This window comes from Protopterus annectens, chromosome 1.part0, assembly GCF_019279795.1.
Source record: "Protopterus annectens isolate FY-2018-M chromosome 1.part0, PAN1.0, whole genome shotgun sequence".
Classification (NCBI taxonomy): domain Eukaryota; kingdom Metazoa; phylum Chordata; order Ceratodontiformes; family Protopteridae; genus Protopterus; species Protopterus annectens.
In genome coordinates, this window is record NC_056725.1 from 1,799,256,290 (window position 1) to 1,799,282,738 (window position 26,449).

The 26,449-nt window shown below is 40.8% G+C and overlaps 1 protein-coding gene across 4 annotated transcripts in view; it reads right to left on the minus strand.

Moving 5' to 3' along the window:
* Positions 1–26,449, minus strand: part of UTRN (utrophin) — a 4,744,936-nt gene that overhangs the window by 516,564 nt on the left and 4,201,923 nt on the right. For all 4 annotated transcript variants that reach the window (XM_044069601.1, XM_044069592.1, XM_044069610.1 and 1 more), the window contains one exon: positions 10,754–10,839. In XM_044069601.1, coding sequence (XP_043925536.1) covers positions 10,754–10,839 — 86 coding nt within the window. The remainder of the gene's footprint in view (positions 1–10,753; positions 10,840–26,449) is intronic.

Here is a 26,449-nt window from a genome sequence, read left to right on the forward strand (position 1 = left end):
CCTGTCCATGCTGGTCTGTGATAAGTCCTTGTGCAGAATCTTTTCAATTGATAATTTTGAGGAGAGGTAAATAGATGTCTGGGCTCCCCCCATTTCTCTGTTATCATGCTGAATACTTGTGGATTTAGTTTCTACTCGTGAGGATCCATAAGGTTTCTGCTTAAATAGTCTACCAGAGAGTTCTGTTTTCCTGGCAGGAGTTGAGCTTGAAGATTTATTTGTTAGGTCAAAGCTGTGTCCCACAGTGCCATGGCTAATCTGCAAAGGGGGTATGAGTGTGTGCCCCCTAGCTTGTTTATATACCACATGACTGTGGTGTTGTCTGTCTTTATCAGTAGTTGTCCTGGATGAAGTACGTCCTTGAAGGCTGTTAGGGCATTTTGAACAGCTAGCATCTCTTTCCGGTTTATATGTAGATGCATTTGATTTAGTGCCCATATGCCCTGAAAGCATCTTCCTTCCATGTGGGCCCCCCAGGCATAATCTGATGCATCTGTTAAGGTTTGGCTGGCAGGGGTATAGTGAAGGGCCGTCCCATGTTTTGGTGACAGGCCTTTGCCCACCACAGAAACTCCTGTTGCATGCAGGGGATGAGAGAAATCATTGTTTCCAGACTGTGTGAATGTTGACTTCATAAACCTTTTAGGTACCATTGAAGTTTCCTCGTATGCAGTTTTGCATATGGAATTAGTAGGATGCAGGATGCCATGAAGCCCAGAGCCTGCAGAATTTGTCTTGCAGAAGACTGGGTTTTTGTTGCCATAAGTTTGAAGCAAGTAGTCAGTTGCCTTTGTTTGTCTGGCGTGAGGCAAGCCATCTGGGCAGTTGTATGCAAGCTTGCACCCAGGAATGTTAACTTTTGAGAGGGTACCAGTTGTGATTTCTTTTTGTTTACTGTGTACCCTAGACATGCTAGAAGCCTTTTCACAAATGCCAGGTGTCGTAAAAGAGTGTCCTTGTTCTCTGCTTAAATGAGACAGTCGTCCAAGTAAGGATATATTTGAATACTTCTTTGTCTGCAAAATGCAATTACTGGTGCCAGGCACTTTGTAAAGACCCTGGGCGCAGTAGATAAGCCAAAGGGCAGTGCAGAGAATTGGTAATGCATTAAGCCAACCTTGAATTTGAGGTATCTTCTGCATGACTGTCTTACTGGGACATGCAGGTATGCCTCTTTTAAGTCTAAAGTCACCAGCCAAGCATTCTTGCCCAGCATGGGCAGAAGCTGTTGCAAAGTGAGCATTTTGAATTTTGGAATGTCCAGGTATGTATTCAGATTTGATACATCCAGTACTGGCCGTCAGGCCTTGTCCTTTCTGGGTACCAAGAACAGTCGAGTAAAAACCTTGTCCTCTTTCCTGTTCTGGTACTGTCTGAATGGCCCCCATATCCATGAGGGAAGAAACCTGTTTCTGTGCCTCTGCCCATTGGTTTTTTGGCAGGTCTGGACAACCATTTGTCATTGGCAGAGTGTGGAAATGGAATCTGTATCCCTGTGATACGATGTTCAGTACCCACTTGTCCTGGGTTATTAACTGCCAATTTTGAGCAAAAAGTGCTAATTTTCCCCCATATGGGTGCTGCCAAAAAATAAGTGCTTGGTGTAGGCAGAGGGAAGGCATTGTGATTGCTTTCTGTAGGTTTGCACTTCATCTCCTCCAGATTTGGAGGTGGATACGCCCCATTGCATTGACCTGTATGAGTCTTGAGCCTGGTACTTGGAACCCTTAGGACATCTGTATTTGCCCCTTTGAGCTCTGTCTGATACAGGAAAGGACCAATTTTTTGTAGACCAGTGTCTACTGAATCTAGGTGGCTGCACCTATAAGAAATCTTTAACAGTTTGCATAGACTTAGCTTCGTCTTCCATTTTCTTTAAAACCTCTTCTGCCTTAATACCAAACAGAGAATCATGCTGTAAAGGTGCATCTAGCAATTTAGCTTTAACATGATCAGGCAAATTTTGTTCCTAACCAGGCATGCCTCCTAATCACTGATCCAGTAATTGTGGCCCTGCAGGAGGCCTCTAAGGAATCAAAACCATATTGCAAAGTATGCTTTCCAACTTGTTCAGCTGCATGCAATAATTCCTGCAATTCCTTATTTTCTGCACATTCTGAAATCAACATCATTTTCTGTTTCAGCAATCCCATAACATGTTGTTGGAACTTAAGCATATGAAATTGACAGTTTAAGGCCCTGATTGCAAAGGTTGCAGATGTATAAACCTTTTTCCCCCATTTGTCTAGCACCCTTGAATCTCTGTCGGAGGGGGTAGGGTTTTTTGCTGTTGAGGCCTTAACTCCCTTTGGACCCTGTGAAATAGTTTCAGGATTAGCAGCAGGGTTTCTAAATAAAAATTTATGAGAGTCAGGGACCCTGTAATACCTGTCAGGCTTACTGGGAGCCGGAGATAATGAGTCAGGGGTCAGGCTTGACTCTGAAAAAACATCATCCACAATGTCTAACACAGGGGGAAAAGTGAGGGAGAAGGAGAAAATCCCTGAGCCTCTTTTTTGATTCTGAGAAGTCTTGACTCTCCCAGTGAAAATGCTCCCTCAAAGTATGCAAAGTTTCTCCAAATGAATAATCCTCAGGAGGAGATGCAGATGGAATAGACTCCTCAGCATCAGAATCCTCAATAAGGAGGTAAAGATAATTCCTGATCAGAAGAAATATCTGAAGATTCATAGTCAGTGTCTTGCCTAGGCCTCTTATCTGGAGGGGGATGGGTACCCCTGATCAAGGTAATGAGGTCTTCAGCCATTTTGATCATCTGTTTTTTTAGGCATAGAGGCCTGTGCACGTGGCTCAGGTGTCGGTTTTTTAGTTTTAGAACATGTCTTTGCCTTTGGTTTTGCAGCTTTTGTCGGTTTGATATAAAAATGTTGAGGTCTGAATACACCCTCAGAAGCCGGTGCCTGCTCAGCGGCTCTGGACCCATCCGAGGGAGATACATCCGTCGGTCCAATACCTTGATTATCTTGCGGCATGCCGGACTCCACATGGATGTCGGTAGAGGCCTGCGACTCGAAGGTAGCAGGTATTAGGGGCTGAGAAAGCACCTCACTGAGTACCGGCGACTGGCTTAGGAGAAGCTTCGTCGTCGGTTTTGGATCTCGACTGCCTTTCTCTGTCCTTTTCCTTGCGTTTTTTATGTACTCAGGTAGTCGGATTGCTATCCAATGACATCTCTGGGTAGTTAAATCCGTTTCCAAAATACTTAGATGTAAAAATATACCAACACTTACTAGTGTGTTGGTTAAATTTACCACAAAACCGACAGCCAGGCACGTTGTGATCAGGGCCTAGGCAAGGAATACAGTATAAATGGAAATCCTTATGATGTATTTGCTTCCCACAAGTAATACAATTATTAACTTTTTCTGACATCGGTAAAAAGCAAGAAAAAAAGTTTCCCCAACGGGGTACTTAGCTTTATTGAAGACTTCGGTTCTGAAACTCAAACGCAAATATTTCAGTAGTCGGCCGACCGGCACTTGTGAAATGCTTCTGCTTCGGGCACCGCGCGGCAAGAAAGACTAAAGAAAATGGCGTCAGCTGCATGTTTTATACCCCTGACGACCTGACGGCATGGAAGAGGAGACAGCAACTGACGCAGGACCCAACACTTTGGAATTCAGGCCGACTGAGGGCAACCTGCTAGCAGATTACCCAAATGTAATGACTGCAACAGTAAAACACGAAGAACATCAAGAGCCCTTTTAATTCATACTCCTAAATATTTCATATTATTATGTCCCTATAAATATTGAAATTGCTGAACCAATTCATGTGTGGGTACATAATTTACGGTTACAATCTTTGTTTTATCTTCATTAATTTTATATCTTGAAAAAACCTGAAACTGTCTCAAAATGTTCCACAACACGGAGATATAATTTTTTGGATTTATCAGGCACAAAACAATATCATATGTGAATAAAGTCAACTTTTCTTGATTGCACCAATTATATCCGATGCATTTCTGAGTACCTTATTTTCTTTGCAAACGGCTATAAATATCAAGCAAACAACAAAGGGGAAAGAGGACATCCCTACTCGATTCCTCTGTTCTAACACAACTTATCAGAGAGGAATCCTCCTACTTCAATAAGGCTAATTAGGAGGATATATGAAGGATTGCATGCAAGAAGTGAAGTATTATGGAATGTAAATTGCTTCCACTGCCCTACTCATAAAAACCCAGCTTACTTTATCATATGCTTCCTCTGCATCAAGACCCACTAACAGCAGCAGGATTTTCTTATAATCTACTTCCCTCCGGAGCATCGCTGTTCTATTAATATTATCAAATGTTTGTCTCCCCTCCACAAAACCACATTGATCCATGTTTATCAATTTTGGCAACAACTTTGACATTCTTTTAGCTAATATAGACATAAACACTTAAAAGATATGTCAAACATTGATCAAAAATGTGAGTCCAGCATCACCTAGCAAGATTGCAATGAAGCTGGTCTTGTTGTAGACAGACCTAACGCTGGAATATAACACCCTACACAGGTCCAAAGAAAGTTGACTTGGGCAGTCCTACAATGGTTCAAACAGGTCTATGTTTGGCTACCAAAAACTACAAAACTTGAACAGCAAAATATCAAATATAAAATAGGGAGAGAGAAAATTATCAAAGACAACAGCGAAAAAAAAAAATATCGAATAGCCATAGTCAGCCAACATCGCAAACAGAATCAAGCAAGGTGGGGGCCTGTGCCCCCCCATACTTTATATACTAACTCCGAGATCACACTACAGTGAGGAATAGGGCAAATTTAAAAGGTTTCCCTTCACATACCTTATTGCATCATATTACTTCTTAGTTGTTGGCCAACTATGGCCATTCAATGAATTTTCAAATCTGTCACTGTTCGATAATTTTACGTTTTGCTGCTTTACATTCAATATTTTGCCATTCAAGTTTTGGAGTTTTCTGTAGCGGAACATGGACCCGGTTCAAACTCCCAGAACCAGGATTAGTATTAATGGATCCAATGACTGAAGGGAAAACAGTGGAAGAACTTATCTGCTTCAAGTGACTGGGAAGTGTAGCGGAGAAGAAAGTAAGTCTGAATGAGGAGGTCAAAGCTAGAATCAGAGGTTCTGCAGTAAAATGTTACAAACTGCCCGGATAATGTGCAACAGGAGAATGTTAAAGCAGTCGAAAAGTAACGTGTACAAAACATACCTCAACCTCTAAGCACAAGAAATCTGGACAAAGAGAGAAATAATAGGGGGGCAAAGGCCCAAAAATAGGGACAGATTTTACATATTGCTTCTATTAACTTAAAAAGTTGCTAGAATAAAAGGTTTTGAATTATCTATTTTCTGTAGGATGTGAAGTCTGAAACACAAATGTCTGTCACTATTTAGTATTATTTGGTGACTTAAATCCTCAATTATTTGCCAGAACTACAAATTTTATGAGCAACAGGCCAAAAATATGAGGGAAAATCTGGACATTCTGTGAAAATCTGAACAGTTGAAAGGTATGATACAAAACAATACAACTGTTAATAACTTTCTTACTCCCTATACTCCTCTATATATCACACTTACCTTAATATTTGATTTGCTTGTTGTTAATGCACGAGCTCATTCCAACTTCAGTCAGCTGTATAATGTAAATAATTTCTCATACTGGATGCTCAAGTACACTTACCTTATTGTTGCATTACTCTGACCTGCTGAACATATTGTATTACACTGACACCATTTGTACTGAATAAACTAATTGTATTGCTGTGCTTTTCCCAGGACTGAGATTGACAGTCATTTGTGATCAGTGCTTTACCTTGGTTAAAAAATTCAAATAAATAAACAGTGGCATTTGCAGTGCTTCTGTATGATACAGGAACCTGGGCAGTGAAGACAGAGCAACTAAGGAAGCTTGAGGTGATGAAGAGCCTAAGCTATGTAGTAAAATGAACACTATGGGACAAGACAAAGAAATGAAGGTATGAAAGCTGAAGCCAAAACAGTGCCAAATGCAGAGAAGGACTATGAGAACAGACTGCAATAGTTTGAATACATGCACATGTAAAGAGAAGATGACTTGGCTCAACAGATTTGGTTCACAATGACCAATGTCACCAAACATGGGTATGGGTATCTGCTTTTGATAAGTAAGTTGAGGACCCAGCCTACACTGACCTATATCAGGGACCTATGCTAATGAGGATAGGTTTCTATGTGCCCTTATTGACCAGTGTGTGGCCACCATAAAGCCCAACAGCTCTGGGTCAATAAGCTACTGCCAGCCAGTGTCCAGTTCCACAGCTTGAGTTACCTGGGATAGTTTTGTTGAGAGAAAGATGGTGGTTTGGAAGTGGATGCCATGATGGTACACAGGAGGTTGGACACCCTGTGCATCCAGGAGACACAGGAGGAGGATATACCAGAAATGGTGTGGGGATTGTGGTGATGGAGATGCTTCAGAAGACTGAGGTATTTAATCAGAATTGGTGACAGACTTGTGGGAGTCAGACTTCTGTGTAAGGCTAAGGCAGTATTCATAAATAACCTCAACCTATGCCCTAGAGCAGCGTTGTGAATGCAAGGAAGAGGTTGCATTCTGATGGCAACTGCAGGACATACTAGATAAAGCAGAACAACATGATTTAGTGTTGATAACTGGAGATCCTGAATGCACAGATCCAAACAGACAGAACAGGATATGAGAGACTGAATACGTCCAGATGGGTGGGGCAATAGGAATAAAGAAGAGGGCATTCTAGACTTCTGTCTGGCAAATGGCCTGATGTTGTCAAGACATGGTTCAGCAAGACAGTCTCAAGATCCTTCAGAAAGATGTCCTCCTAATAACAAAAGGGCACTGGGGTATAATCAGAAATTGCAAAGTCACCCCCCCAGTGAAACAGATGGCCCACAGCATAAACTACTAGTTGCCACAATCAGATGCAAACAGTAGTCAGAGAAGGCTCTATGGTTAACACTAGGCTCAAGACCAAACTGAAAGTACTTCCAAGATAGCAAATCAAAACCAAGAAAATCTAAAGGTATTACTGCTCAATGCTTGGAGTCTAAACAAAAAACTCCACTCTCTAGAAGCTCTCTTTACCCTAGAGAATGCTGATGTCTGTGTGGTCACTGAGACATGGTTTAAAGCCACGGAGAGCGCACCAACAGTGCTAGGTTATAATGCCTTTGACACATTTAGACCAGCTACTTCACAGGCAGGGACTAAAGTGGAGGTGTCTCTGTTTACATCAAAGATAAATATACTTCAGGGATGGGCAAACAGGACAATGCACTTGAGCTGATCCATGTTCAAATCACCATAGGCAAAATCCAATACCATTTCCTTGCAAGCTATATGTCCCCCTCTATGACCCAGGAAATCCACACCATGTATTTAAACTTATTAGGAACACTAACCATCCAACCCAATGCCATAGTCATGGATGACTTTAATTACACCACTATTAACTGGGAATCCTACATGACAACAAATGTACATGCACAGAGATTCCTGGATTTTGTAAACACAAACTCCCTGGACCAGACAGTCAATACACCAACCAGGGGTGCAAACATACTTGATCTGGTCTTCACTAATATGGAAGAGTGCTGCACACAGCCTACTGTAATGCCTTCCCTGGTAAGGTTAGATCACAAAATGGTCTCCTTTAAAATAAAAAGGAAACCTGGACCCACAGCTATACCTGTAATAATATTCAGGAACTATTCTAAGGCTAACCTCCTGCTATTAAGTGAGAACCTGGCAAAATTTCAAGCACCCATAAACCTTGAAAACACTGCTGCCTACGCAGAACTGTTCACAGAAACCCTGTGCAAACATGTTAATAGCTGCACAGAGGCAGCTGTACTCACCAGGAAGAAGTGCACAACTAACTCAAAAAAAAAGCCCCCCGGTGGAATCACAAAATCAATCGGCTGTATAACAGGAGGAAGAAAATCATGGCAAAAAATTAGGAAGTGCAGCACCCAGCAGGATAAAAGCACTCTCATCAAACTAAACAAACTCCTCAGAGGACAAAAAGTCTACTAAAGCCAAATTTGAGGTACGTTTGGCTTCTCTGGCCAAGGACAACCACAAGGCATTCTTTAGTTATGTCCGCAACCTCAAAGGCAATACACAATTGTGTGTACAGCTCATTGTAAATGGAGTCACCTATACTGAGCCAGAAGACGTAGTAAACCTCTGGTTAATAAATTCAGCTCCACATTTACCCCTCTCTCCCACTCACCTTTCTTTCAGGAAATATCATCAAATATAACTCCTCCTGTTATCACTAGGGAACAGGTCCTTAATGCTCTCTCTTAAGACCAAGAACACTGCATCAACGGGCCCAGACAATACCATAGGATGCCTTCTAAATAGCATGAAACATGACCTATTAGGGCCTCTGGAATTACTATTTCACTGTAGCTTCCAAACAGCTTTTCTGCTTCATAAATGGAGAAAGGTAACAGTTATCCCTCTGCACAAAGGTGGGCCATCTATAGACTCTGGAATCAACAGACCCATAAGTCTCACTAGTCTTTTATGTAAAGCCATGGAAAGAATTATCATGGAGAAGATCAACAGAGATACAGCAAACCTCCAAACATGGGACCCAACCCAGTTTGTTTTCGTCAAGGGTAGATTATGCCTACTCAACCTGGTAGACTTCTTTGAGAAGGTCACCAAAGCAAAAGAGGAGGGCAAAATTGTTCACAATGCCTACCTTGACCTGGCCAAGCGTTTGACACAATACCCCACTCGGGCATTGTTGACAAACTCAAGAGGTTAGGTACATACCTGTAGTTCAACCAGTGGATAGCCAGCTGGCTCTCAGAAGGGACCCAGGAAGTTAGAATTGGGGAGTCCACCTCTACAAAGAGGCCAGTCACAAGTGGAGTCCCTCAGGGATCACACCTTGGGCCGCTTCTTTTTAGCATTTACTTCTCAGAGTCAAGGCCAATGTCAGTGGTCTCTGGCCAACTAAATTTGCAGAAGATTGCAAATTAGGAGCAGTTACTGAATCTCACACTGACACACATGTTCTCCAGGAGGGGCTGACACAGACAAACAACTGGTGTCAGAGCCATGTACTAAAATTAAATGCCAAGAAATGCATAACAGCATCCTTTGGAAAGTCATCCATCCCTGGTAACTATCACATTGACAACACACCCCTTAGAGCTGACCCAGTAGTCAGGGACTTGGGGACACACACAGATAGTAATCTAGCCTTTGACCATTATGTGTCTACAGTGGTGAGGAAATCATTCTATATTGCACAACTTATAAACAAAGGTATGGCATCCAAGTTCAAGGAAGTCATTGTTCCACTGTATTCGGCATTCATCAGTCCTATCATGGAGTACAATACCCCCTTTGGTATGTACCTAACCAGGCATATCCAACAATTGGAATGTCCACAGAGGTTCCTCACTAAAAGAATACAGGGCATAAGTAAAATGTCATATGCAGACCGGCTCAAGGCCCTATCCGTGAATTCTGTTTCTTACAGGTTTCTGAGGGGAGATTTTAGGCATATAGGGCATTGTCAGACCCCACTGTGATGGACCTCCTGCACATCCACACAACAAACAGCACCAGAATTACCCATTCCAAAGACTTAAACCTTGCCTGTGATATAAATAGGTCCTGCTGGAGAGATAGGTATGTATCCCAGAGACTACCGCTTCTATGAACAGGCTTACCCAATTCAAGTGCAACTTGGACAACTGGATGGGAAACTAGAAATTCATCCCTGGTTTGGAACCTAAATCTCTAATGGACACAGGTAACCTGTAAATGGTTCATCTCCCAAACCCCTGCTTACACTTATCAAGGGTATTAGGACTTGGAGATTTGGGATGCATGACTACGCTTAAGAATCCCTTGTGGTTGTTAGACTAGTAAACACCTATGAACCTACAAGACGATTTCAGACAGACCGAAAAAAAAGCAAGATGAAACAAGGGTGTCCAGCAATAAGATAGATGTATTGCGTGAGAGAAGACTTACAAGGAATGACTGCTGAAGAAAGTAGGACAGTGGTAATGACTTGAGACAGAGACATGCCAATAGTTGAGATAATACCTCAGTTGCATGTAAGAAGAGAAAAAGAGGAATGATGACCCCACACAGGACCACTGGCCTTGCAGTTCTCAACTATCACTATGATTTAGCTCAGGCTTTACTGGTTTCACTTTCGAGTACATCCATGGTTGCTCAGACTATGACTTCATCCCAGGGTTATGAACAGAAACCTAAGCTGCAATCAAGTACATATATATGCCTGTGTGTGCACGTATACATACATATATTTGTACACACACACACACACACACACACACACACACACCAGTGAGATATCTATATTTTGGTGCACCCTTATGGTGACAAAGGAGGCCTAATTAGTGACAAATCTTGTAAACCTGTGACAGAATTCTGGAAGGCATGAAAAGTCAGAGCTAGTAGAGGAGGCCATCCATCACAGATGCACCCCATGCTCAAAACTGGCACCAGGCAACTATTTGTGCACAAAGCCAATAACACAAACTCAGATGATATAAAACCGGTACTAATAAAATGCAATATAAAGTACAAGTACCAAAATAAAACGCATCACCAATTAAACCAGTGATGGAATTAACAACTGTTAACTTTGTTTAATTTACAGCTCATCTAACAGAGGCACTGATGCCAATCATTTTCTAAATTACCATAAAACTCTATCTTATCCCAATGTATACTTACGTCTATACTTGTCTTCTAAAAGTCCCTTGGAGAGAGACAACAGGCCAATTTTCATAGAGAGTGCTCTTATTTTTCCACTCCGGCCACTGAAATAACAGAATTTCAGAACATTAACACCATATTAAATGACTTACATCAGTGTGAACTTCATTTGAACAAAATGAAACTCAAGGAGTCCTGCAAAGTGCAGCTATAAATTATCTTCAATATCATTTGTAATTCATTAAAACACCTGAGGGAAGGTTTTACTTCTGAAACACTGTAATGGGGAAGCACTGTTCATTAACAAAATTAATGACAAACAACTACCGGTGGTCTTATCACACTTGTGCAATATCATATCATAAAAAGTAACTGCAGTCAATGTACTTTTCACATTTAAGAGAATTAGTAACTGCTAGAGACATGGAAGATGAATGCAGCCCCTGCACAACCCTTGTGAGCACAGTATGTTTATATGCAACTCCACACTGCTGGGATCTGTATGCACACCTCCCCACCAGCAGGGTAACAACTCAATGACTGCTTTTATCAGATAACGCAAAGTTAAGGGTTTTGTTGCCTTAATGAGCCAACACTGCAAACTTAAGACTCCTACTACAGTGCCATAGTAATTAAACACTGTACATCTGCAGAATTCTTCATTTTCTTTTGGCAGTCAGTAGACTACTACTGTGAACAATTCAAAGAATATTGGCTCCTTAACAGGGTAACACACAAAGCTGGGATACGATTATACAAACAGAGAAGAGACTGAATTAATACCCATGGAGGTACTGCAGATGAAGCTTACACTCAGTGCTTTCTATCAGCAAAATAGTTTGTTACAATTTTTATGTATTTATTTTATAGTATTCAATTTTTGTTGATCAACTTAGTCCCAATAGGTTAGTGGCCTCTTTTCAGGGGAGGCATGAGGTGGTATTTATACTACTATGGGAAATTTGGCCAGGGTATCAGAGAACTCACCCTACTATTTTCAAAAAGTGGCATGGAATCTTTTATATTCACCTGAGCTACCATAAACTTAAGGCAGATGGGGCCTTCGTTTAATGTCTCATCCATAGAGCAACACACTCAGGAGTGTAGCACCCCCTTATTCTGCACTGCAGTGTCAGCTATCCATCTACCTAGTGTGGGAATAGAACCCACAGCCTTCTGCAACAAAGGTAAAGAGTGCAACACCTGTTGCACCACTGAAACTAATGGATGGAATAATTTAAGCAAACAAGTAGTTCAAGTCATGAAGTCACCATACAACCTAATGCAGAAAGAAGTAATGCAAACTGGCCTTCAGCAGCATTCTGGTCATTCATGAATCAACATTTCCTTTTACAGACTCCTGCTCTAAATATTACACTGCAACATGAGGGGTTTATGGACTTTACAATCAGTAAATAACATTTTATTCACATTAAGACAGTTTCAAAAGTAAACATTTACCCGATAAATACAGATACAAATACAAGCAGATGTCCAGCACACAAAATGTTTTCTAAACCTATTAGATGCCTTACTTCTTACAGAATAAGGACTACTTTGAGCAGTGCAAAGAACTACAAAACACATCGCTAACACAACTATTATCAGAAAGTGTTTCGAGGCTAGTAGTTAAAGCATACGAAACAGTGTTACATTACAACTATGAAAACAGTGCTCTGAACGATGAACATACGGACAATACCTTCCTCCTATCTGTGCAGTACAATGGGATACAAGTACAGACTTGGATTTCACCTATTCTTGGGGTTCTCTCTGATGTTCTGCAACCAAACATCATGTACCCTACTACACTCAGACAGAAAGGGATCTTCTTGAAAGACAGAGGCAACTGAGTAACCAACCAGAAGAAGATATTATGTAGTTTGCCCAATCTAATTCAAGCACATATACAAAGTAAGCGTACAGAAACCAATGGAAAATTCAGAAGCTCTGCTATTAACATCCAAGCTGTGCTTGCCAGAGACATGACACTGCCATCACACATTCATTATCTGACTATTTACATAAGCCAGCTCAAGGTAAAAGGACAGCAAAAGCATGTGCCAGCAGTCACCGATCTGAAGGCAAAGAAACTAACCATGGACAGGACACCAGCACCGGATAGAGACACACAAATAATGCATACCTATAGGTAGTTCAGAAGCTCATCACTTCACCTACAGCATGGAGGAAACAATTACATAGTGAAAACCCATAAAAATAGAAATACGGCATGAACACATTGTGTAGAAACTAGGTGATTCCTGAATCAGTGCAGCCAGCTCCAAGAAGGAAAGGACCACAAAAGGCCTTCTCCTTCTGCATTTTGCTGCTGGTGCACTACCAGCATGCTATATAATTTGAAAAATGTGCTGCAAACATCCTAACTAGGTGTGTGTCTCTGTTTGTGAGAAAACAGGTGAAATTGCTACTACCGTCATTCATTCTTAATACGTTTCTTAAGCAAAGCATTTAATAGTGTCTAAAACTGTAATTATCCAACAGAGGTGACATTAAATGTTATATAACTCCACGTGTTTACTTAGTTGTGTTCAGCTGTAGTGCCTATTGACATGACAAAATTAAGTAGATCCTTAAAGCTCACAGTGCATTTAAACTGGGTTGATAGTCATAACCCAACATTTCATGATATACTCAGAGGCTTCTGAAAAACAGACATTTACATCTAGTGGTGATCTAAAAGTCATTTTCTACAAAAGGCAGAAGGTATAAATCAGTCTTCTTTGATGTGAAGGGAAGAACTTGGCTATCAAATTAAGAGTGTTTTTAAGAAACAACTTGTTGAAAGGCAAAAACAGTTTGTTACAGGAAAGATACCAGCGCAACAAAAGTATAAGAGTAATAGAAGGCAAGACACTGTGTCTCAATGTGTATAACTTTTAAAGTTGAAGACAGAGTGCAGAAATGTTAAAACAGAGGGCACTCAGCTAGAGAAGACAAGACTCTGCCTCAATGCCGTATAACTATTCAACATGAAGACACAGAATTATACAATGGCTCACTGCCATTCAAACACCTGCACACTAATTAGACAGCCCAATCAGCCTGTCAGTTGTAAATCGAGCATATACCAATAGAAATAAGTCTGGCTGCTGAACCACCACTGAGTGGCCAGACTTGTCTATTGGCATACACTTAGAGGACAGAGCAGAATACAAGAAAAATCACGTAAATTCTGTAAAACTAAAGAAACAGAAATGTACCTGATTTTCTTTGTATTCCCTCCTAAAGGCTTGGCAAAGTTTCGTACCACCCAACTGGACAGATTTTCACAGAATATCCAGATTTTTGCTTCTTAGTTTTGATCTTCATAAAAAATTTAGTTTTCTGGCAAGGCACTGCAGACTGAAGTCTAAGTAATGTCAAAAATTTGAGGTTTACGCTACATATGCTTCAGAAAAATGCATGCCAACACCAAACCTCCTATTTCAATAGCTTTCCAAGATAAATAAAATCTGTCACTGTTCCTGGATCTTCTTTCCCCATTATGTTGGGCTATGTTCAGGTTTCTTGAATTAAGACCCCGTAATAGCAGGGGGAGGAAAAAAAACAGCAGTGGAAATTCTGTTTTCGCCATCGCTTTAACTGAACAGCACTGATGCATTGTGCAAATATGAGAATGTGTTCCATACGCATGCAGAGTACATCAAAGTGCATGGCAGAAAGCGGAGGAACACTACAGCGCCATTACGCAAAGATATTATTTAAGAAAAGTAAGCAAATTCTTTCTTAAATAATGTCATTGCATAATAGCAATAACCCATGGTTGGGTGTGAGTATCACAGGACTAACCCATGGTTGGCTTTATTTAATCAATTGAGCTTTGTCTTCATGATTAAACCACACCAACTGTGGGTTAATCCTGTGATACCCACACTCAATCATGGATTATTACTAAATTAACCAAGAGTACAAAAATGTTAAAAACACTCAGAAGGCACTGACATTAATCAGAAACAGCTCATAACTATGGTGGAACAGATGGTTTCTGGGTATATTAAGGAAATAAAAGACTGGCAAAGTTCTTGGCTGGCACTGACAACAAAAGATGTTGGAAAGCAGAACAAATACACAGCTGATACATCAAAAATCTTTCTGTATATGTGGGAATAAAAATACCAACGTAAACCTGGAAGTGTTATACCTGAAAGCATCACAAATCAAAAAGGAAATAAAAAGTGACCTGTTGCTGAACTTGAAAGACAAAAGAAAACTCGCTCTCAAACCCCAACTGAAACTGCATACAAAAATGAAGTAAAATTAAACAAAAACTTTTACAGGAGCAACAATAGATTAACATTCTCTGTTTAACCTATAAAAATGAATTATCAGAACACAGAAGCTGAGAAGAGTCACTAAAAGCATGACTTCAAGGGGTCAGAAGCAGAGTACAGAGCTATACACAGACACTTAACTAGAAACAGTGAAGCAGCAGAATCTGTATATAAAATAAATCTAAAATCATTAATGAAAGTAGAGGTGACACCAGTCACTGGGATGCTCAAACAGAACAGTTGCAAAGAAATGCACAAGAGCGATACAACTGTCTTAAGTGCATTTAACACATCCCAAAACTGGAACAAAAATGCAAAAAGAAAGCTTTGTAAAGAGCAATAAAATGTGTCCCTATTTCTGGACCTAGAAGGACAGACTGTTATCAAAATGAATTAATTTTATACAAGGAAAGAAAAATATGTACGAGGAAAAGAAAGTCTTTGCAGATTAAATCTCAGCAATTCAGATGCTGATAATAGAACGAAGCAGGAGTTTCAAAAGTACTTACAGTGGATATAAAAAGTTTTACATACTCCTGTTAAAATGCCATGCTTTTGTGACATAAAAAAAGGAGACCACAATAAATCATTTCAAAACTTTTCCCACTTTTATTGTGACCTATAACCTGTAAAGTTCAATTGAAAAACAAACAAACCTATTAGGGGAAAATATAAAAAATAAAAAAAACTTACAATACACTGGTTTCAAGTGTGCACACCCTTAAACTACTTTGTTGTGTGTGCACACGCTTAAATTAATACTTTTGGTTGAAGCACCTTTTGATTTAATTACAGCATTCGGTCTTCTGGGGTAGGAGTCTATCAGGCATCATCTGCTTACTGGACTAAGGTGGCATGCTTAGTGGCGAAGAGGAGGTTATTAGTGAAAATGATGAAAAGAAGGGGTCCTAAAATGGAGACTTGAACTCCTACAGAGATGGGCAGAAGGGGGTGTTCCATTTGGTGGCTTTTTGTCTACTGGAGAGGTAACTGTGAAGCCAGCAAAGGGGTGAAGAGCTTAAGTTGTATGAGGCAAGTTTGTTAAGGAGTTTTTGATGGCAGACGGTGTCAAATGCTTTTGACATGTCTAGAAAGACTGAGGAGACTAGAAGGCCTTTGTTTTTAAGGAGGTTTACTGTGTCGGTGAAACTGATCAGAGCAGCAGCAGTGGTGCTGTGTTTGGGTCTGAATCCATGTTGAGAGAGTTGGACAGTATGTTGTTAGAAAGCAGGTAATCAAGTAACTGACGGTGGATGCATTTTTCAAGAATTTCTGCTAGGGGGGAAAGGACAGCAATGGGGCAGTAGTTAGAGAGCTCAGAGGATGGTCCACCTTTGTGGAGTGGTATGATGTGTGAGACATTCCGGATGGTAGGGGCATACATTTCTGAGATGGAACGATTAATGAGAATAGAGACAGGATAGCAGACAGAAGGAGCAGCTAGCTTTAAGAATTCATTTGGGAGGAGGTCGGCAGCAGGGGAGGAGAGTTTAAGTTATGTAAGAAGTGTTTTAATGTAGCTAGTCTGGATTGGTGATAAGGAGAAATTGTGTGGGGAGATGGAAGGATTTGGGATGGTTAGTGGTACACTGGGGTTATTTTGTAAGAGGGATATTATAGAGTTGATGAAACGTGAGTTGAATTGACAGGCTAGACTATCCTTTAGATGTTTGAGGTGGTTGGAGGTGGGGTGGAATATTTGACGGGCTTTAAGATATGGTTAATGCTTTGCCAGAATTTTGCGAGGTTATGTGCATGTTTCTGCTGAGTGTTAAGGAAAAAAGATTTTTTGTCGAGTAAAATCTGTTTTTTGGCTTGATTCCATAGTTGCTTAAATTCAAGGTCTGTTGCATTTTTAGTTTGGTGGTAGGGTGACCAGGCTTTACCTTGCTTTAATAATGTCTTGGAGATTCCTGATAACCATGGCAGATGTTTGGTTTTGGTGCGGATTTTCTTGATGGGAGCTAAGCTATCGAGTATATTCAAGAAAGCATAGTTGAAATATTGTACTGCAAGATCAAGTTGAAGGGTTTTTAGAGAGCACCAGTCATAATCCTGGAGAAGGGAGTTAAATAGAGAAGCAGAGAAGTTTTTTTTTTTTGCGAATGAGTTTGAAGTTGGCATTCTTGGGAAAGTGAAATTTCTGAGGATGAAGGTTGGTGCATGGTTGCTAAGGGTGTCAGGAAGGCAGCCTGCAGAGTAGTCTGCTGTAGAATTATTTATAAGAATCCAATCTAGGATGGATTGTTTGTTAGAATGTTTGTCTGTGCGGGTAGGGGACTGTATAGCTTGTGTGAAATTATAGAGGTTTATAAAATTAGAGTGGTTTTCAATAATATTCTGGGTGAAGTTAGTGGACATCCAGTACAGGATGTTTTCTATTATGGTTAAGTTGTTTCCTGGGGGGAGGTAAGTAGCTATGATGTTTAGTGTTTTGTAGGAGTTTACTTTAAGGCGAGTTGCTATAAGTTCTGTGTTGGGGTGGTCTGGAGGGGTACAGTTTATTTGTTCCAAGTTGAGGGTGTCTTTAGAAATGATGGCTACACTCCCACTGCGTTTTTAGGTTCTGTCGAAGCAGATGATGTTATAACCAGTGGGTAAGAATTCTTGATCTTTAATATGTGGCTTGAGCCAGGTTTTGGTTACGCTAGCAATGTCTGGGGAGTAGATTACAATGATGGCCTGGAAATCATGAAATTTATTAAGTATACTTTGCAGGTTGAAGTTGATTAGGAGAAGGTCAGATTTATTGGATTTGGTATAGTGTGGATTAGTTGAGTTGTAGTTATGACTAATGGGAAAGAGTGGTGGTTTGGAGGGGTGAGGACCTCGGTTAGGGTGGATATCTTTATGCAATTTGATATTCTTTAGGGAGTGGACCAGTAGATGTGAAAGTTTTTCAAGCAGCCGATGGAATTTAAGGGAGGGGGAGGTGGTTGGGAGGGGACATATCTGAAAGTAGAGAGAGGGGACATATCTGAAAGTAGAGAGAACAGCAGTATTTGTTATGAAAAGGTGGGGAGAGAGAATAATATCTGGGTTGATCTAGTCAGAGATGGATTACAGGGGGAGTTGGTGATTGGCAAAGTGTAATGCTGAGTGAAGTAAAGGAGGTTATTGTGGATGCTAGTAGAAGAATGCAGAGTAGAGAGGATAGAGGTAATACAGTGCGAGTAGTAATCATGGTAGAATATATAACAGTAGAGGTTAACGAGTTGAAGAGAGGAGAGGAGACGTGGGTGGGTTGGATAGAGAAGTGAGACGTGGATGGGTTGGATAGAGAAGTGAGAAAGTGGGAGGGGTTAAGGGTTGGGTAGGATGGGGAGAGGGTTTGATTGGCTAATTGATAGGAGTGTGGGTGGTGAGAGAATAAATCAGAGGATACAGGGGGTGGGTAGAGGAGCGGAGTGAGCCCGAGTGAAGTGAGGGCAATTGGAGCTTGTGGCACCATGATGGAGAGAAAAATCCTGCAGAAAACTATCAACTGAATATCCTGTCACAGGTAAGTGCTGGCAGGGGAAGGGTGCACTTAAGCTGTTGGGTTCTGGCTGTAGGCAGAGCATAATGAAGCCAAAACTAATTTAGTGTACAAGGCAGTCACTTAGCTAGGAAAAGTGTACTAGTTTTGGGGGAGAAGGGAAATAAGTGGAGGCGGAGAGGGGCAGTACAGGGTACCAGCACTCCCATTTGTGTACTTTTGTATTTGATTTTCCTTGAGAATGTAGGTGGAAGGGAAAAGGGTATTATACAGCCTCTGGAAATAATCCTCAGCACCGAAGTATCTTTTATGTCATGTCTAGCCAGGCTTTCTGGTGCAGGGATAACAGACACCCGATTGCCTCCAGAGGTGAACAATCAGGCCTCTTTCAGGAGCATTGGTAGGGACTGTCCAAGAAAGAATCTCTGGACCCCTAGTTTGTAGGCCTCCTCTGCCACTGGGGTGGCGACCATTAAAGTTCCCCCTCTGCCCCTAGGGGAAGTTCCTACACGTGTCCTGGAATGGACCCTGGAATTTCCTGAACCACATCTTTCGACCACCTCACCGATTCCTTGAAGGCTATCTCTGAGGGGTGGATAACATACGCGCACTCCAGACAGGGTCTTTCCATGCTTCTCGCACCTAGATAAAGTTTCTTTCACTGTGGGGACAAACACGGAAGTGCTGTCAAAGTCAGCACTGACGAACGACAACTTGAATGGCTCCTCAAAATCATATAAGCACATCCACACATCTCTCCTGTTGGAAATGGCTGAATCTGCTGCCCTTGAGGTTCTTTTGGCTACACCAGAAATGAGCCTCATGGATGAATTCAAAATAGATTGCAGGGTAGCCAACTGAGAAGTCACGGATGCCTGGACCTCTGCAGAAATGGATCCTGAGAGAATATTTGACAGTTCCTTCATCAAATCCCTTTGTAACCTAGTAAAATGTGTGAATTAATTCATCAACCTTATGATGAAGGGGGCTGAAGCACAGACACACTTCCCAAACCTGTCAATCTCCCTAGACTCCCTGTTAGGGGAATGAACAATGGAACTCTGTTCAGCAAGTTCCTCTTTGGTGGCTGCCACCACGACCATGGCATCTACAGGCACACCTTTAGCCCAAAACTCTTTCCCTGAAGGTGGTGTCATAATCTTGTCCAGTCTTCTGGGTATGGGTTCAACTGAGTCAGGCTCCTTCCATGTCTGCCAAGAGACTAAATCAATAAGCTCATCACCAGGCGGAGTAACCCAGGAGTTAGACGAGCCATTACCAAAAGCCTCCAGGAATACTGACTCCTGAGATGAAGTGTTGCTGGGGGTTCAACCACTTCTCTGTTTTAGGATCTCAAGGATGTCGCCAAATGAGATGTCTTCGGGAGGTGATCATGGGTACCCTTCACCTTCACTGAAGTCTGTATCCTCAGTGACCGACTCTTGTGGAGAGTCCAAGTGCTTCCTCTTGCACATGATCTTCCTGGGGACCGCCTCTCAGTGGGGTGTCCCAAGGAGGTACTGAAAAAAACTGCAGTACCCTGCTGGGAAGCCTGGGGATCTCAGACTGGCTACCCCTGTGGTAAAGAATGATGAGGATATAAGCACAGAGGCAAGAGGGTAGTAGTTTGAGGATCTAAGGGGATTAAATCCATCTGTTCTGTCAGAACAGAGAATACCCTCTTCACCACCTCAAAGGCCGATCACCCCAGACAGAGAGAGAGAGAAGACCCCAGAGTGGAGAAGGCAAGTTTGTGGACCACTGTCCTCCCCTGCTCCAATGGCATTTGCCCTGAGGAGGAGCTAGAGCCAAGCTATCCAGTGCTGAGGCTCCAAGGGGCTGAGATGGCTCTGGCAACTTTGGAGTCAACTCCAACACCTCGGATCAGACAGGAAAACTGCGGCTCTGAGAGTCGTCATGAAGACATCTGAACCAGAGTAGTCAGAGTAAGCTTCAGATCCAAAGATAAAGATTTCATCATACCTGAGCCAGATGGACCCAGGAGGCTTGGATCCAGGGACTCTAAATCAACTGAAGGGATCAGAGGAGGAGGTCGCAGTCGGGATGTAGATGATGGACGGGTCTCTTGACCCGAAGGGTAGGAGCTGGGAAGACACCCATCTGAATTTGCACTGAGATGAACTTACAAATCATTTTCTCCACATATTCTTCCATCAAACTTCTTGACAAACGAGTCAAGGCCAGAGAAGGAGATCTGCACTGGTGCCATTTCAAAAAGGGTTACAGCACCCTAGAAGGCACAGGGTCAATTGAAGGGGAGTATCTAGTCTTGGGGAGAATGACAGACTTGAAGCAGTCTGATACAAATGATTTTTGTTGGATCTGAGATAGTTGGATCCATGTTTTTTTTTCTTTCTCGGATCCAAGGGTGAAGAACTCCAGGACCTTTTCGGAACCAATTTAGGTCTTTTATTAGATGGGGCCGAAGCTGAGCTGGATGAAGTAGAAGGCTTCAGAGATGAAAGCTTCATCACTTTAGCTTTACCTTTGGGGGACTGAGCCCCAGATATAGACCTCTACAAAGGAGGATGGGTAATAAACCTTTCAATATCGACTTATTTTTATTTTTGACAACAGCTCTATAGTTGAAATCATGGCATACAGAAAAATCTTCTTGGAAATGCTGAGACCCTAGGCAATAAACCCATATGTGGGCATCTGACAGTGGTAGCTTGTGCCCACACTTGACACATTTTTAAAACCAGAAGGGCCTTTCTCCACCATTACAGTAGAAACTAGGAATAAAGGAAAAGTTAAGTAATACAGGCTTTTTTTTTGGAAAACAGAAGACATAGAAAAAAAATACCAACTATGGTATTAAGTTCTACACGAGTATAGAAGATAACGGTACAGAAAGATAACGAGTCGACAATAAACTGTACTATCTATCGAGACAGGAAGAAAATTTCCAACAACTGTAAGTGGAGAGATACGAAAACGTATGAGGGTAAGGGAAGAGTAATACACAAAGTTATTAGAAAATATAATGTTTTAATGAAAAATATGACATCTGAAAAAAGCTCGAGAGCTAGGCTGACCATGTATTTTTGCGAAAAGCGCTACATGAGATCTTATGTAGCTTAGGGTTCGTGCATTATGGGTAAGGAAGGAGCTCAAGAGCTTTTTGGTTACCATCAGCTTTAGTAACAGCCAAGGTGGATCTGAACCCATTAGCAGATGACAGAATGAAAACTGACATCAGATGTAAGGTTACCACTCATCCTACCAGCGGAGCACTCGTGGTTTAGATCAAATTATCCTGTGGTCCACAGCATGAAGCACTAGGACTTAAAATCACACTTTCAACCAAGTGCTGAATCAGCATAGAAAAAACCGGAAGTAAATGCAGCTTCCCCACGGTGATTCAGTTACGTCAACAACCTGGACCTGCAGGTGGAGCTGTTCCCTGTTAGGTCTGGGTAATTAAACTTAAGCAGCGATTGGCTGCAATTCATTGAGGGGGTAGTGGTTACAACAGCTCAACAAAAGTGGGAATATTGTGGTGCATTTTAATTATTTTTTAATGCCATGTTCAGAGACAAATAGGAAGTGATGTATGTTACTAATGGAATCTATAGTGGCTGTTGTTGGATGATATGCAAATAGTAGTTTTTAAAAATGAAAATATATGGAAATAATTTCGGGGGGGTTATGTTCAGAGTTAGATATAGTGCATTTGGCATATTAATACATGTCAGTATGGCTGTTTGAGAAGAACAGTTTGTTTTTACAGGTGGAAATGGGTTTCAAGTGGAAATGTGTGTATATTTTTGCAGTTGTGCAGAGTAAATTAGTACTATTGCAGCACTAATACTTTTATTTTTTTTTTTCTCGTGCCTTGCTTATATGTGGAGTGTACAGTGGGGCACAAAGTTAATTTTGGTAGCAGTTTTCTTTTAATGTTAATGGTTAAAAAGTAGTGTCCATTAATGGTTTGTAACAGTGCTTTTTTATTTATTTTCCCTGTTTAGATTATTCTATTACTGTTGCAGGGACACACAACTGCTACTGGCTGTGTTAATATCAATGTTTTAATGGTTAAAATACTTCCTTCCATTCTTAGCTATGGGATCTACTACACCGTTATGTTGTTAACCATTCTACATTTTTAAATTTGTAAAGGTGTGCATAAGTGTTTATACAGTAAAGCTTCCTTTTTACAGTTATAGCTGCATGATTTAAATGGTTTATGAGGGGGGATTTCAGTATGCTGTAACTTCACACTGTCATACCCATAAATGCAACATCTCCTCCTCCGTTCCCATGGTGATATGTGCTTGGCCACATCCTCCTCTACCCACAACCACAGTGATGTAATATACTGGCCATATACCTGTGTGTCCCACTTTGCCCACTGAAAAGGTGGCAACCATGTGGGCAAGACAGGTGTAATTTTAACAAATTCTCTATAGAGTACTTTGTTAGAAATGCTGAGGGAGAAAATCAATGTAACCATGAAAATGCTTCTATTGATCCAAAATGGAGGATCTGAATTTCCAAGACACAGTAAAAACTTAAGTTTAATGCTACCGACAGCCAAAAAGTGATGATTAGAGAATGGAAATCAAAACTCTAAACCAATTATAACTGAATTACTGACTACGTATGTACCAGGAATCTCATGACAGAGATGATAACAGCTAGTCACCCAGATGAGGAGAAACAGTTTCTACCCTGTCAGCCCTCAACCTGATTGGCCAGCACCGTGACAAATGTTATGAATTTAGATGGGGATGAAAATGCAACACTATGACCTGAAAGTAACCCAAAGGAACATCCCTTGTGGATCTCAAACCACTTGTTCTACAGCGGAAGAGAGACAACGCCTGTAAAGCCACCATACTGAACATGACATACTGAATGTGCTCAGTGAATTCATTGAGGTCTAGTATAGGAAACAATCCTCATATCCTCTTCAAATGAAGACAGGCGAAACAGAACCCTCTCCTTCTTCCAAACATCAGTGTCTGCAGACCTTCTGTGAAGCAGAGACTGCTCCTGTCCTGGGACCTTGTCAGAGACCTCCTAGTTCCTTAATGGAGTTCCTTTCTGAGGCAGGACCTAACAATGATAAGGATGTAGTTAAAGACCACAATCCAAGGCAATGGCTTGTCAAGCTATGGCACATTCAGAAAAACAGCCTCCTATTGGTGGGTTCTGTAATGTAACCGTAAGTGTGATGGCAGCCACTCATTCTCCTGGGTGAACTTAAAGGGTAGAACAGATGAAGATAATAAAGCCAAACACAATGCAGCTTTCCACGTTCTAACAGAGAGCTTTTTCTTCTTTGAGTAAAAGCTAGGTCTAGATAGATTTTACATAGCGGAGTCGTTGATGTCCATTTTGTCACATGGAGATCTTCAACCAGATCTAAAGAAGGCTGCTCAAAGAGGAAAGCAACAAGAATGAGGCTGGGTTTAAAGATACCTGCTTAAAAGGAAATCACTAAGAATGGGGACATCCAGAATAGACTACATGAATAGCTAGACAGAACTGAGGTATGATCTGTGTATAGTAATATGGGTTTTAATGGTAAGACATCAAAGTGAATACCCTTTTCCCAAACCTATCCTCCCTGCCTGTGCGATCAAGTGCCAAGGTGCTATTCATGCACAGGTCACCCAGGCCATAATCAGGACTTTAGCCTTCTACACAGGCTGTGCAGGCATACTAACCCATAAATACTGCCATTAATGCACCTCCACAATTATCATAACACCAGTGGAAAATTTTACTGTCTGCCACTTAAGTGGCATGTTCTTACTCTGTCTGTATTACGCTGCATATACTGCGCACATCAAGTAAAACATGTTAAACTGTAAATTCATGTTACTGTATTCATCTGATTTAAAGTACTCAGTAAATCCAAGTCATTGGTGAAAATTGCCCGCAGTGCATTTCTCGACGATGGTTATCCAAGAACACACATTTTTGGAACAAACAGATAGAGGGTGGTGTTGCAGTTGTATAGGAATCAACGGGTCTGTGACTTAGGGTGAAAATATTTATAAATCTTGTGGGGATTTTGTACTATGTGCGTGGCAACAGATTTTCATCACTGCCTTCCATTTCATATTAATTCTCCTTGTAATACAGTACCCTCATTACTGACATTTTCCACACAGACAACACCCAATTTGACATTTTTTATATGATTTGTCACCAGTTTTTTTTTCAATAATTTTTGTCATTTACAATAGTATAACTCAACAGACAAAATGTAACAAAACATATATGACCCTCGTACAGTGTTATACATTAAAACGGATACAGTACGATGTGAGTCAACAATAATATCTACACTATACACATAGATGCTTTCATCTTTCAGGTGTATAGATATGAATCACATAACAATTGTTATGAGTGGGAGCTACTTAAAATTCTGTATGACCTTAAGAAAATTCTGTGACTTTGGCACATCTTCATAAAATAAACAAAGGGACAAAATGTTGAAAACTTTTATTAAAGTGAGGAAGCTTTTCAATACACAAGATTTCATCAGACTAGTAAAACCAAAAACAAGCACCTTTTAAAAAAGGGGCAGGATCTGTATAGCTATCTTAACAAATGTCACTTTAAACACACAAATCACCTACTTAACTCAGGCTTCAAGATGCTGCCTGTGTGCTCCAGAAGCACTTGCGCTACCTCTACAGGTAAAACACTGCTCTCTCTCTCTTACATAAGTGTGCCGTTCATTTAAAGATCATGATTTTCCAACACAACCCTAACCCTAACAATACTTACAACAGTTAGAAAGAACATGCCAATGATCGATAACACTACACAATACCTCTCAACCTCTTAGAACAACAAATCTGGACAAAGCCATAAATAAAAGTGGGACAGAAGCCTGAAAATAGAGACACTTTAAATATTGTTCTTACAAACTCAGAAAGTTGATAGAATAAGAGGTTGTACATTTGCATGAATTTTCTGAAGGGTATGAAAGCTGGAACTCAAATGTCCATTATTTTCTAACTTCAGTCTTTAATGATCTGCTACTAATTTGCAGAAAACCACAATTTTATCAAAAACAGACCAAAAATATAATGCTAAAATCTGGACATTCTGCAAAAATCTGTACAGTTGAGAGGTATGCATAATGCACTTTATTATCACAAGTAAATACAGAACAATACGGCCTATTTGGTCTCTCTGAAGTAAGGTCATAATTCTATTTTTTTTTCTTTCATATAATAAAACAACTTTAATCTGCTCATACAATAATTCAGGTTTGTAACCTCTCTCAGTAAACCCATATACCATAATACTGGACTGTTGTATAGCTTCGTCACAGTCTATGGTATCAGGTGACAAACTGATGAACTCACACTACTGAGAAACTGCAGACAACTGACGAGATTGATCTATCCAACAACAAAGTAGTGTTTTCCATCTGCTCGTCCACAATTTTTAGCATAGTAAATGTTCTTAAAAATAGCAACATTTTTATAACACAGATTCACTTTACTGCTGTTAATATCCATGAAGCAGATTTTTCCACAGAGACGGTGGGTACCTTTCAAGGGATTTCATTAATTTTAAAGACTGCTTTAATTCGGCCTGGTGATCTAAATGAATCCTGAGTTAGCAGCACATGACAAACGTTTGGCCTTTATGCACATCATAATGACTGAAATCATTACATGCTTTACATTTCAAAGCAGCAGCAAGACCCAAAGATAAATCAGTTACTAAAGTACAAACTTTAAACCTAAAACTGCTCTGAAGGCTTACTGCAGGTTTGCATCTGAAACCTCCTTAACATATGAAAGTACCTGCTTAAAAGTGGGCTGATGCATTACAAAAAATGCAATCATCTTCATGTGAAGGCAAGAAGTAACGGAAAGGTGTACTGCTACAAGAAGGGAGGGCTCGAATCAGGACTCTGCTACTTACCTTAAAAATAGACTA